This window comes from Xiphophorus maculatus, chromosome 6 (genome assembly GCF_002775205.1).
Source record: "Xiphophorus maculatus strain JP 163 A chromosome 6, X_maculatus-5.0-male, whole genome shotgun sequence".
Lineage (NCBI taxonomy): Eukaryota > Metazoa > Chordata > Actinopteri > Cyprinodontiformes > Poeciliidae > Xiphophorus > Xiphophorus maculatus.
This window is the reverse complement of record NC_036448.1, coordinates 11,405,694-11,418,525: the sequence shown is the minus strand read 5'-3', so window position 1 is coordinate 11,418,525 and position 12,832 is coordinate 11,405,694. Positions and strand designations below refer to the sequence as shown.

Below are 12,832 nucleotides of genomic sequence, written 5' to 3'. Positions count from 1 at the left end.
TCAGTTAGGAGCGGCATCACACAAAGATTTAATCTACATCCAAATATTTTAGGTCACAAATGCAGTGCCAAATGTTTAGGATTACTTATCTATCTAATTTAACACCAAATAGCAGAATAGTAATTTCAACAGCAATGCAAAGTTTCATTTAATAAAGATCAGAAGTTTACATACATAATTATCCACAAATGCCAATAGAATTAGGGACTTAACAGGTTTTGGGATGAGCATATTACACAACGTAGAACTCCTCAGCAGTAATTTTTTAAATTTCTACTGGCAAGTTGCTCCTTTTATCACATCCTTTTTGCAGCTATCAATAGTTTTCTATTCAAAATTCTGGTTGGATAATTGACCACTACTTTTTAAAATCAGAAATGGTAATAATTTCATCCTTATTAGGTATTGAGATCCATTTCAGAGGTTTAATGTTGGTCTGTTTTATCCATTACTAAACTAATTTGATGTGTTTCATATTATTTTCATGTGCTACCACCAGGCTGCATTCAACTTTAAGCAAACTAATTTGTTTTATTAGTTTTGAAGATGATTTAAAGAATTGTCCTATTTTATATTTTTTACATGTCTGTATATGCATTTTATTTTCTGAACATAACCTTTGGATCAGACAAAAACCCTAAAATAAATTAATATTAAATGGAATATATATTTGTATTTATTTAAAAAAACAGAAGTTTCATGCCATAATACTATTACTTCACCAGAAATGTAAAACAGCCCATACAAACTTCTGACCTGCGTCGTATGTCTTAGAATTGCATTGAGTATGGAGAATGCTTCTTAGCTTGTTTACAAATAAATATTTGAAAAGTGAGGTGTGAATTTGCACTCCACCAACTTGTTCTTCAGTTTATCCGTCCGATATTCTCTGAATGTGCAATGTTTAATGAGAAGAGACTTCTGACATCAATAAGTTGGACAAAGTTTTCTAACTAAGCCCCTAGTACTTGGCCAATTTCAAACTTAAATAATCACTTAAAGCTGATTCGGTTGCTGCTAAACCTGCAGATAAAGATCAGTGGCATGGATTTGAGAGCCATTGATGAAGGATAAAGTGAACTGGCAGCAAATTGCCTGTCAGAGTAACAACGAACCTTTTCAATACTTGCAACACCTGCCCGGTCTTACTCGTGTCCCCTCAAGGAAGATGGAGGGATAAGGAGGCTGATCTGGACTATTGAGATGCAGACATGGAAAACAGACCGTAGCATCTGTTGCCTTGCCAACCAACCCTTCAGAGTGTGAGGGTTAAATATAAAAGATGCTCTGCCAATGCAAATATAGGTTGCCATCTGTTTTCATTATGTTGCCTTTGTTACATATTCCAAAACGGTAAAACTTTGCCTCCGTAGGTGTTCAGATCAGTGGTTCCTTACGACATGATCCTAATTAGATTTTCTTTTCTGTCACCCTAAAATGTATACTTGGATAGCAACTGCAAAATCATCCCATGCCTATGAAATCACAAGAAGCATATGTCAGTTCCTCCTGTTGCACATCTTTAAATGTCATCCCTGCAGCTGTTGTGGCTAAAATGTGTAACAAATTCATAGACATTATCTTGCTTTTCTTTTTGTCTAGTAAATAGCTGAATATTTCATTTGAAATTATGGGCTCAGCATTTCTCACCACATGCTTTTACACTATCCAGCAGAAGATTGACTGATTAAATCATTTGTCCTGGTGTAGAAAAAGAGATGGTTTTACAACCAGTAATTCATTCTTCTCAGTTTCCTATTATGATATTATAGTGATAGCAGGTCTTTTGTTGTCCTTCCTCCAACAAAAAGCAGACTTCTGAAAAATTGCTAAAGTTTTGTGGTTAGCTTAATTTCTGTCCCTGACTATTAAATCTCCAGCGGAGCCATCTGAGATATAGTGAAGGCTTAGAAAACAGCAAACTTGTTGCTTAGGAACAGCGAGAAATAACCCTAACTTTTCTTGAAGCATCTGATCTAGTCTCCTATGGTGCTCATAGCTCTAAATGTGTGTGTGCGTGTGTAGGCGTGTGTGCGTGTGCGTGGGGGAGTGTGTGTGTGTGTGTGTGTTGTGAGGTGGGGTGGAAGGTGGGGGATGTCGTAGTGAGGTTTAGCTGAGGTTGTTCCTAAGCAACTGCTTTTTTTTTCTTTTTAATTTGAAACTTGTTTGTTTTGCTGTGTTTTCTGTTGTTTTCTATTCATTATCTGAGTATATGAGTTCCCATCATTAGTGTTTGGTTGACTGGTTCTGTAGAGCAAGAGCCAACTTAATTTTGAGAAAAAGACACAAGAAAAAGTAACATTGACTGTTCTGCTCTACCTCAAAATGCTTCTTCTGTGATGTTGTTGTCGATACCTTTTTTTTGCTAATATATAGAGTGAAACACGGGTCGGTTTTCTTTTGCTTTAAAAATTTGTTTAAGCTGAGCACTAATTGCTTATCTTCAGTATAATTTTTGCTCAGATGTATGCCTCGAGCACAGATGCCAGCAGTGGGATTGAACTGAACATTTGACCTATAACAATTGCTGGCTGCCTGCCGATTCTGCCTCAGATGTGATCAGTTCATTATATTGCAGCCTGAGCTCTGGTAAAGTAAACAACCAAACAGATGAACCCTTTCTCCATCAGGCCCTTTAGAAATCAGAAGCCTGTTGGACAGCTGTTGGGATGCCTGTTTCATGTGCCACTTTGAAATGTCACCTTGTGACACTATTGTTCACGGTGCTTTAATTAAACCTGCATGCATACAGTTGATACCAGCGTATTTACATACACTGTACAAACGGACTTTTTCTTTCAATAGGTGGCTTAAACTTTTTCACTAAGTTAAGATTGCCAACATTATTTGTCCTCATTAAAAACCAGAATAGTGAGGGAAATATTTTTCTAGCTAATATATTTTATCGAATAATTTAAGATTTCAACGCCTCTAGACAGTTTTAAAAGGTCTGTATGTTGATGTCAATGTTTTTTTGTTGTTGTTTTTTTTAAGCTTCTACAAAATCAACTGACAACTTTTGAGTTAAATGTAGGAATAGCATGTAAAAATGAATAGAAATTCAAAAAGGTATCAGGAAGAGAATTGTGAATTCCCATTTAATTCTTGGGTATGATTTCCAGATGTGGATAATCAGGAAAGTACTACATTATTTTGTTTAGTTTTGTTTATATTTGAACTAACATCCATGTATGATCAGAATAAGTATGTTATTAACATACCAGTCAGGGCTGCATAGCTCCGGTCTCCATTCCAGTGAGTCCCATATAGACATGGGCTGAAATGCCACTTGGAGAGGAAGAATCCATTTTTCCATAACCAACATAAAAAGCCAGGTGGATGTTTAACAGTGCACTCAGAAACATAGATCTTCTGTTTGTAAGCATGTAAAAAAATAAATAAATACAGATTCTGTCATAATGATCATCAAATCTGAGGAAACAAACTGGAAGCTAACAAGTTTGAGAACATCATCCCCACTGTGAGCCAAAATATTTGGAATATTGTAGATGCGTTTTACTGCATTTCACAAAACAGATGACTTTTTTGTGATGCAACACAAAGAACAAATAAGATAAAGCAGTTATCATAAAGCACTGATCTTAGTCTCAAAACATCTGCTGGCAGATCAAGACCAATAGAAATTCATTATGCCAATTTTGTCAGGAGGAATGGGCCAAAGATTCCAGCAAACTAATTTCCAGTGCTTCAAATTGTAGAAGAATCTCCAAAATGTTTGGCTCACATCATACAATTTAAAGTGCATGCTATCAAATGTTAAGAAAATGTCTGAATTAAAAAAAAAACATTATTCTTTAAAAATTATATTGTTTAATGATAATACGAAAAACAATCACTTATATTAATATACATATCAATTGTAAAACTAATATATAAATATATATATATATATATATATATCTAAATGAAAGAGCAGTGTCATTAAACACACGAGTTAATAATACCCCAATACTGTTAAGTGCATAAAAGTCTGCGCCAAAGAGGAAAAAAAACCCAAAAAACTATATTTTTGTTACAGTGTGGTCGGACCAGCAGCTAATTGAAGCATCTGACCTCCACACCTCTGTTCATACTCACTCTGCAATGATTGTACTGATGTCTTTCTGCCGAGGAACCCCTTTGATCTGTGTTTTAATTGGCTGCGTGTGAAGCTTTTAATCATAGTCTTCAGACTAAATGTTCAGGTAGAAACCTGTGGTGGAGTCTGTGTTTGTTATACCCTAATTAAAATTTTCTTCCTAAGAAGTCATGATCACCCACATGCACTCTGCGTGCACGGTAATATGCATACCATGGGATTCTGCATGCACATTCCTTGTAACTATCTCATGTATTTCTTTATCAGTTTTGTCTGCCTATGCTACACGAAACTGGACTTTTTATGATTTTTGTTTCTACCTATAAAAGCAAATACAGTACATTCAAAACAAATTTAAATGACTCTGTTTCTGGTATATGAAGTAGGGATTATTGAAATGTCTATTAAAAGATCAGACAGTGCCTGACAAAAGCAGTCCTTAAACGTGTTCACATCTTATCATGATACAACAGCAATAATTAATATACTTTTGGGGGCGTTCAATAAACATAAAGCAGCGCATAAATATGAGGTAAAGGCAAAGTGTTTGCGAATTGACTTTTTTTTTTTACAAAGCAAAATCTTAAATGTGTCAATTTGTATTCAGCCCCTTTTACTCTGATACCTCTAATTGTGTCCAGGTGTTTAGTGAAGGCCTCAAAGGTTTGCATTGTGAACGCTGAGTAACACAGAAGACTGGTCAGAGATAAATCAGATGATAATTTTAATCTTAAAGCACTGGATCAAAACAATATCCCACGAAGTTCACATCTCACAAATGAGAGTCACCAAGACATGAATGTCAACCTAAGCTGAGAGTCTAGACAAAGATTAATTATTTGTGTACGCTACACAGTTTTGAAAAGAAGTCCCATTTATGATCACAGGCCATGTCAGGGACAGAGCAATTAAAATGGAACTTTCTGGACTGCATGCTAAAGTTTAAAAACTTAAACTTACACAATGTGAGACATGAAGGTGGCAGAATTATACTGTGGGCATTACAAAGGAATGAAAGCTGGCCAAAGCTGATGGGTAGATGGAGCTAAATGAGCTGTCAATTGCAGCAGAATTTGGTTCTATAAAGTATTGACTCACTGGGGTTAAACACAAATCCACACCTCACTTTTCAAATATTTATTTGTAAACAAATTTAAAAAATATATATATTAATTATTTTTACTTCACATTACTTAGTGTTGGTTCATTATTTCAAAGGTTGTGAATACTTTTGAAAGGATCTATGTTTCATCCAATAAATGTTTACATTTACAGCTGATTTCTTTGCGTGTATTTTACCCCCATTACATTATCCAGTCTCAGTTGGGAATAGATCTAATTAAACAAAGGCAAGTGCATGCTTTAATGCCAGGTTTAATTGCAGCACTTGGCTGATGTCAAACTAGTGTAGCCAGTATTTTTTAGCAAGGGAAAAAGGAACAAGTCACCGACTGGATCAATACAACAACAAAAGGAGAAAAGAGAAAAGAACTCTGTGTACAAATTTGGAATTCACTCAAACTGTAAGACTTCAAACTAGCATAAATTTTATTTATGTTGACACTTTAGGAATAACGATTGGCTTTGTATCTACAAAATATCACTGCAGTCTTGAAATCTCATTGAATTTTCAAACTCTTTTTCTTCTAGCTTTACTTTAGCTATTAACATAATTAATTTAATGCATTCGCCACCTTCTTTTTTTAAAGCAGTGCTGTCATGCCCTCTTTTGGAAGAGGATGGTAACTGCACATTTTGATGATGACATAAAAAATATTTTTCAGCCGCAAAAACAGTTTTAGCATGACGCTCTCAATTGAAAAATTAAAACTAATTACACCATTTCATATATTTGATGCGTACTTGTAATTACTAAAGAGTTGGACTCTCTTTAGTAATAAGATGACTTCTCAGCATAATGAGTTGCGTTGAATTTTATTTAGCATTGACAGGACAAAAGGGGTTGAATGACATTTCAGTTGTTGGTTTAAAACAGATTTGAAACCCATGCATGGATCATTTCCTTCTGCTTCACAATGATGCAGGACTTTTTGTTGATCCCATGAAAAAGATTCCAATGTACATGAATAAATGTCAAAAAGTTCACAAGGTATGAATATGAAAATCAATCTGCAGGTTGTTCAATGGACTCACAACCTTCAGTGTTAGATGCTTAAACATAACAGAATTATGTTTATATACATGTATGGATTCTGCTGATATATTATCTTAAAGTCCAATGTAGATATTTGTATTTCATACAAATACTTGTCTATTTTTGTCATCATTGAATATTTCTTTTGTTTTCCATATTTCCCTTGATATCTAAATGTTTGTGATATGTTCATAAAAATACAATATGCTTAACTGAAGTAAGTATATCAAACATAATTTCCTCTGAGTATTATAGCTGAGCTGATTTTAATTCAGATTCTGCTTTTTAGTCATTCTGTTGTAGAGTTCATGATATGCTTGAGAGCATTGTTATCAAAACAAAAAAGCCAAGTCCAAAGCATCACTCCTCCTCTGCCGCTATCTTTGACAGCTATTGTGCAGAGTTTGTGTTGATATGCTGTTTGGTTGTTAGAAAACATGAAGCTATTCTTTATGGCCAAATCTTAGCTGTTTTTCTTCATTTTTGTTATTCCAAATTTGAACTTGAGCTGAATCTGGTCTGTTTAGCCTGACATGTAAAGTAACAATGTTTATTTTTTGCGGGTGTGGGCTGATTGCAAAGTTTGACCTTAGCGTACTTCGTTGGCACATCCACTCCTGGGAGTTTTCCAATTTCAGGTTTTAGCTGAAGGTGTGTGGAGAACATGACTGCGCCTTCCTGCTATTTACTCAGTTTTTCTGTGGAAGCTGTGAGGGTACAAATTCCCAAGCTCTTTCTTCATTTCAACATCCACTGTTTATGCAATGACTACTCACATGTTGTTGAACAGTAGGAGTATTTATTCCACATAATGCAGCATAGCTTGTTTACATGTTGAAACAAGAAGCCTTTCTTACATGTTGAAACATGGAGTCCTCTATTTCTATATATTTATGTCTGTCATTTTTCTTTGGAACTAACAGAACAAACCCCACTTCATCAAACTTCAACGACAAGAGAGTTTGTGAAATGTTTTCACTATTATTTTTTGGTTTGTGGTTATACAACTTTCTTGTGTAGAAGTACTGTAGTTACTTGGTTGTGCAACAACCCATTATGTTCTCGGTTTTCAATCCTTAATTTATGAATTGGGTTTTTGGATTTGACCTTTAGCTCAGATATTCTACGTTTAATTAGAATATAAAAGATTTTTTTTGCAGGACTTGAAATGCTTTTTTTCTTCCATTGTAAAGAGGACTGAGACTTTATGACTTATCCTATCCGTTCAACAGACAAAACATCCTCTCCTACACATTTGTAGTTCATCTCAATAAACCAGAAGTTATTCAAAAATGACTTTAAGTCAGTTTGAGGGCAGTTAAAATGGGAAGTGATTTCTAATACAGAAATGTTGTCTTACAGAAAAGAATACATGCACTCTATTTACAATTAATATTTGTTCAGTTCCCCTGTTGCTCAAAACAGTGGCATGGAGATTCTTAAATAGACATTCCTTCATAATCCTGGGCATTCTTGGTGTTAAGACTGTTTAGATCAGGGGTCTCAAAATCCAGTCCTCGAGGGCCGCAGTCCTGCAACTTTTAGATGTGCCTCTGCTGCTCCACACCTGAGTAGAATAATTAGGTCATTAGCAAGGCTCTGGAGAACTGATCTACACAAGGAGGAGGTGATGAAGCCATTTCATTCCAGCGTTTTGTACCTGTGGCACATCTAAAAACTGCAGGACAGTGGCCCTCGAGGACTGGAGTTTGAGACACCTGGTTTAGAAAAACACTCACAAAGTACAAAAGAGAAGTAGAAAATAGAGAAAAAACAGAGTGGATCTGGTGGTTTATTTATTATTAAATGGCAACCTTATTTTTTATATTCCTCGAGGCTGAATTAAGCCATTTTACTTACAGAAAATATGTGGTTTGCTGTGATAACATGGGCGGAGCTAAGAGAATTATTAATGGGAGGAGACAAGGACGTCATGTGATAAGAGCGGCCTGGATGTGGCTGAGACCGACAGTTTTGCTAGGTGTAGTGGGGAGCAGGGGACTAGTCAGAGCTATGGTAAGTATATAATTCTATCTAAAATACTTATCCTGAATCTTTTAATTTCGGCAGGAAGTGACAGTAAAACCTTTAGCCGCCTGAATGTTAGACCGCATGTAGGTCACATTCAGGGCTTTTCTGTTTTTTGGTCCGGTGCGGCACTCAAATGAGTCCGATGCTGTTACGTTTGTTATCTTTAGCTTGAAGCTGCAGCAACTACAAAGCACTCTCTGTTATAAATTGGCCATATTTCAAGTTGTGAGTTAGAATATTTTGGACATTTCTTCTGTATGAAATACGTTTCCAGTGAGCCATTTAAGGTTTTCGTATTTCGGCATTGCGACTATGTTTTGTTGCTTTGTAGAGATCTTAAATATTCCGTTGTACCTGCTTTTATCCGTGGTGTAAAACAGCAAAGCACTTCCGCTTATGCATAATCCTGTTATTTTCCTCTTTGTTGTTCAATGAGATTATGAGCCACTGGAGATTTTCGGTTTGCACCGAGGATCAAATCTTTGCGCTTTTTCACGCCCTTCTCGGTGATATCTTGCTCGGACGCATTGGAGCAGTGGAGTGTCTGGATGATGACACAAATGGGCCATAGTGCGCAGAAAATATGATTCATCTTCTTACTTACTGTTACTCATGCCCTTTAGTCCGTGCTAAAGGGCAGGAGTAAGATCCAACCCTTTTCTTCGGCTATTGCATAATCATGTTCTCTCACATGTGTAATATCTCTTCATATTTCAGTGTGCTCAGGTAGATAACTGGAAAACCGCCAAGTCTATCTACGAGTTCTCTGCCACAGACATAGACGGGAACGAGGTGTCTCTGGAGAATTACAAGTAAAATATATTTACTGCACTTGGAAGTTCAGCTGTACCTTTAAGTTCCAATTTCTGATGTTATTTGGGCAGTATGTAGTGTATTTGTACATGTAAATTGATTTAAGACCATGTTTTAAAGTACATGTGTCCGATCCACTTTTGGGGGGATTTTGGAGAACAAAAACAACTTGTCCTCAGGGAAACTAAACAAACATGTTTTTGACAAAACGTTTACCAATACGCCATGCTGATAACAGTAAAGGGGAATAAATTATTAACAAATTATAGTCTCTGTATGTATACTTTATCATACTTAAAATTTTTAAGCAATTTTATATTGCTTAAAAATGTTTCTCTTTATTTCAAAGTGAAACTTAGGAGTTGTATTTAGGTTACATTAAGCTTTAAATTTATATCAAAGTTTTAACATTTCATTTCATACTATCCTAACTTCTTATGACCTATTTTTAATAAAGGGCACAGAGCAGCATAACCCCGTTCCACAGTCTCACCTTGTTTAACTTCCAGTTATCTAGTTAAAAGATAACTGGAAGTTATCCTTTGATTTTCTTCATTTACACGGAAGACAAATCTGCCTGTCCTGACATAATTTGTTACTCAAATAAGACAGTCACTGCATGGAACCCACCCTCCACTGTTAGTGATAGTTGGAGCTAAAGATGCCAACCTGCAAGCAACATCGATTAAGTAACCAAATGCTCACCACACTTGCAGATATCGTAACTGATTAACCCTCTAATATAATGAGCATATTTATTTGAACATCTAATAAATTGAGCCAGTATTTATTCTTTAGTTTTGCTCATGTCCATGTATGTTTAAAACGTACAAGCTAAAAATCAGAAGCAACATGAATAGTTGTTGTTTGCCTGTTCTTAAATAACAGCAGTTTATATTATGTTAGTTTAAGATGATTGTGGAGCTACATGATAACATGTATTTTTACCCAGGGTTATCATATCTTGATACTCCTACCAATGAATGTTTTAGTTTTAGTTGTGACGACCGTTTTCAAACTGCTTTCTTTCCCATGTAGTTGAGGAAAACAAATAACTCTTTACTTTCTTCAGGAACTGTGACTACTAATATTTGGGTTTAAGGCAGCCAGCAATGTCAAATTATACCTGCAGTGATGCATTTGTTCCAACACTTTTGCCTTTTCTTTTTTTCTGCCAGGGGTCATGTTTGCATCATTGTAAATGTGGCCTCTAAATGAGGAAAGACGAAGGTAAACTACACTCAGCTTGCGAAAATGCACGCTACGCACGCTGAGAAAGGTTTACGCATCCTGGGCTTCCCATGTAACCAGTTCGGAGGGCAGGTAACGCATCATAAAACTGATGCTGGCACCATTTTTCTAAATACTTTCATGCTTTATCATTTTGTTTTCTTTGTAACATAGGAACCGGGGACAGAAGCCGAGATTAAGGAGTTTGCTAAAGGTTACAACGCAGAGTTCGATCTCTTTAGTAAGATTGAGGTAAACGGTGACAATGCTCACCCTCTGTGGAAGTGGATGAAGGCACAGCCCAAAGGAAAGGGATTGTTTGGAAAGTAAGTCAGTTTTCTACTTTTTTTTTCTTTGTGGTCATAGTCTAAAGCAGGTTCAAGCCGCTACTTGACCTTTGATTGTCACTTTTTCCCTTAACCTAATCCTCAAGACAATGCATCTCTGCTAAATCGCTCTTGTAACAGATGAGTGAATTACGCAAACCAGAGTTAAACAACCTCTGATGAGTTGTAGCCATTATAAATCATGTGTTCAAGCAAGAGAAGGCCTTAAATATGATGTTGTGAAACACAAAAGGGCTTTTAAATGTGCGCTGTATGAATGAATTCAGTTTTTGTCAGTATATGAGGTATTGGTCGTTTTGCGTAACCCCTTTTTATGATCTAATGAACCATTAAAACTACCACAGTATCTCTATCTGGTTGCCCCAGAATGACTTCTAAGAAAATGTGAAAGTTTTTCCAGGGCCCTCCTACTTCCACTTGTGCTTTTAAAAATATCCATTAAAAACTTTCTTTAAATTCAAAAGTAAACTGATATTTTAGCAGTCATCCTAATGCTATATTTTAAAGTACTATTATTTAAAACACTCCTGTGCATAACTATAAAGGTTTGGTTGTAATTTATATTTATTTCTTCTACCAACAGTAACATCAAGTGGAACTTCACAAAGGTAAATTGGAAATGGCTTTTTTGATGACAAAAACTGTCTTCAACCAAGTGCGTTAACTTTGATTTTTTTTATTAATGTTTTTCTCCTCTGCAGTTCCTGATAAACAAGGATGGGGAGGTGGTGAAGAGATACGGTCCAACTGACGATCCAGAGGTAATCCATTGCAGCTGTGTTTACATATTTCTGTGCATGGCATCATTCACATGACGCTAGAGCACATGGTTTTACATTTTATCAAATCTCAACCCTCAAAACCTTTTTCTTGATGAAATCTTAGAACCAATAAACACATTTCTTTGAAACTCAAACACGTTTCTCTGTGCAGGTGGTGGAAAAGGACCTGCAACCATACATGTAACACTGTTTTGCGTTCCTCTATTGCCTGACCTCTCACGTGAACTTCAGGGTATTTGTGCGTGTGTATCTGGACCAGTGACGGACCTGTCTGTAAACCCAACCTTGGGGAGGGCAGGGCCTGATGACCCCCAGCGTGCAACTTATTTCCAGAAACCGCTCGCTTCAAACCTTGTAAAGACCACTTGAGAGGACAGTTGTTAGCCAACATAGAGGGTTTGTATCATGCATTTCACTATAAACAGCCATTCCTTTTTTCAGTCCAAATACCATCCCGATTTATTTGTTTGGTAATGAGTTTGCTTACATTTTGTTTTGTAAGAACAAATGCCACAAATAACTTGGCTCTCTGTATATCTAGTTTACCTTGCACTTGTCAAAACTCTTATTGTTGGAACGTACACTGGTAACTTATGGAATAAAATGAAAAAATAAAATGCTGTCTTAAACATTCTTTTGTCGTTATGGTAATTTATTTACCTATATCTGAATTTTGTCTTGCATCAGAAATTAGACGATTGCATCTGACAGTTTTTTTTCAATACCAATCCTTAAAATCAAAAATGTCTCAAATTACATTTGATAACATGACTTTTTTTTTTTTTTTGTCTGAAAGGATGTTTTTTAAACTTATATTATGAGGGGCTTCAAATCTAAGGGGGATAAATATAATTGTTATATGACATGTCATTAGCCAAATTCCCGTTTGATAGATATTGCAAATTTCTAAAGTCAGGTTTCAACTACTGAACAAGAAACTCATTCAAGCTGTAGTAAAAAGTTTTGAAAATAATGCAACTCTGCTTTCTGTTCAGTGTGGACTAAAATGAAGAGATTACTTTCATATAAACCAAAACATTTGTTTAAAGTAGTTTTAGAGGTGAAAAATGTTAACTGTTTAGAAAAAGTTCCAACTGAAGTGACAAACTATAGCTAACAAATTTCTCTTGAAATCAAATTAATTTTAAAACAAAGTTTTAAAATTTAGTTTTTGCATTTTAGTCATTTCTGATCAAGTTGAAATATTTTTACATTTATTGTAGGTAAAGGTCAGATTGAGTCACTGCCGTGAAATGTTTTTGTTTCTTTGGTGAGCTGGGAGAAATTTCTGTTGTCTTCTGACATCTCTTGGGAAGATTTATATTTGCTCCATCTCTAAATAATAACCCTGAACGTGGTTTGCTGGAGTTCCAAA

At 35.7% G+C, this 12,832-nt stretch overlaps 1 protein-coding gene across 1 annotated transcript; it reads left to right on the top strand.

The window, feature by feature from the left end:
* Window positions 1-8,175: 8,175 nt before the first annotated feature.
* Window positions 8,176-12,091, top strand: LOC102218769 (phospholipid hydroperoxide glutathione peroxidase, mitochondrial-like). Its single transcript, XM_014476013.2, has 7 exons — window positions 8,176-8,270; window positions 9,003-9,097; window positions 10,277-10,421; window positions 10,503-10,654; window positions 11,259-11,283; window positions 11,377-11,436; window positions 11,609-12,091. Exons 1-7 carry the CDS (start codon window positions 8,208-8,210, stop codon window positions 11,639-11,641), a joined length of 573 nt encoding a protein of 190 aa, XP_014331499.1. The 5' UTR covers window positions 8,176-8,207; the 3' UTR covers window positions 11,642-12,091.
* Window positions 12,092-12,832: the final 741 nt, after the last annotated feature.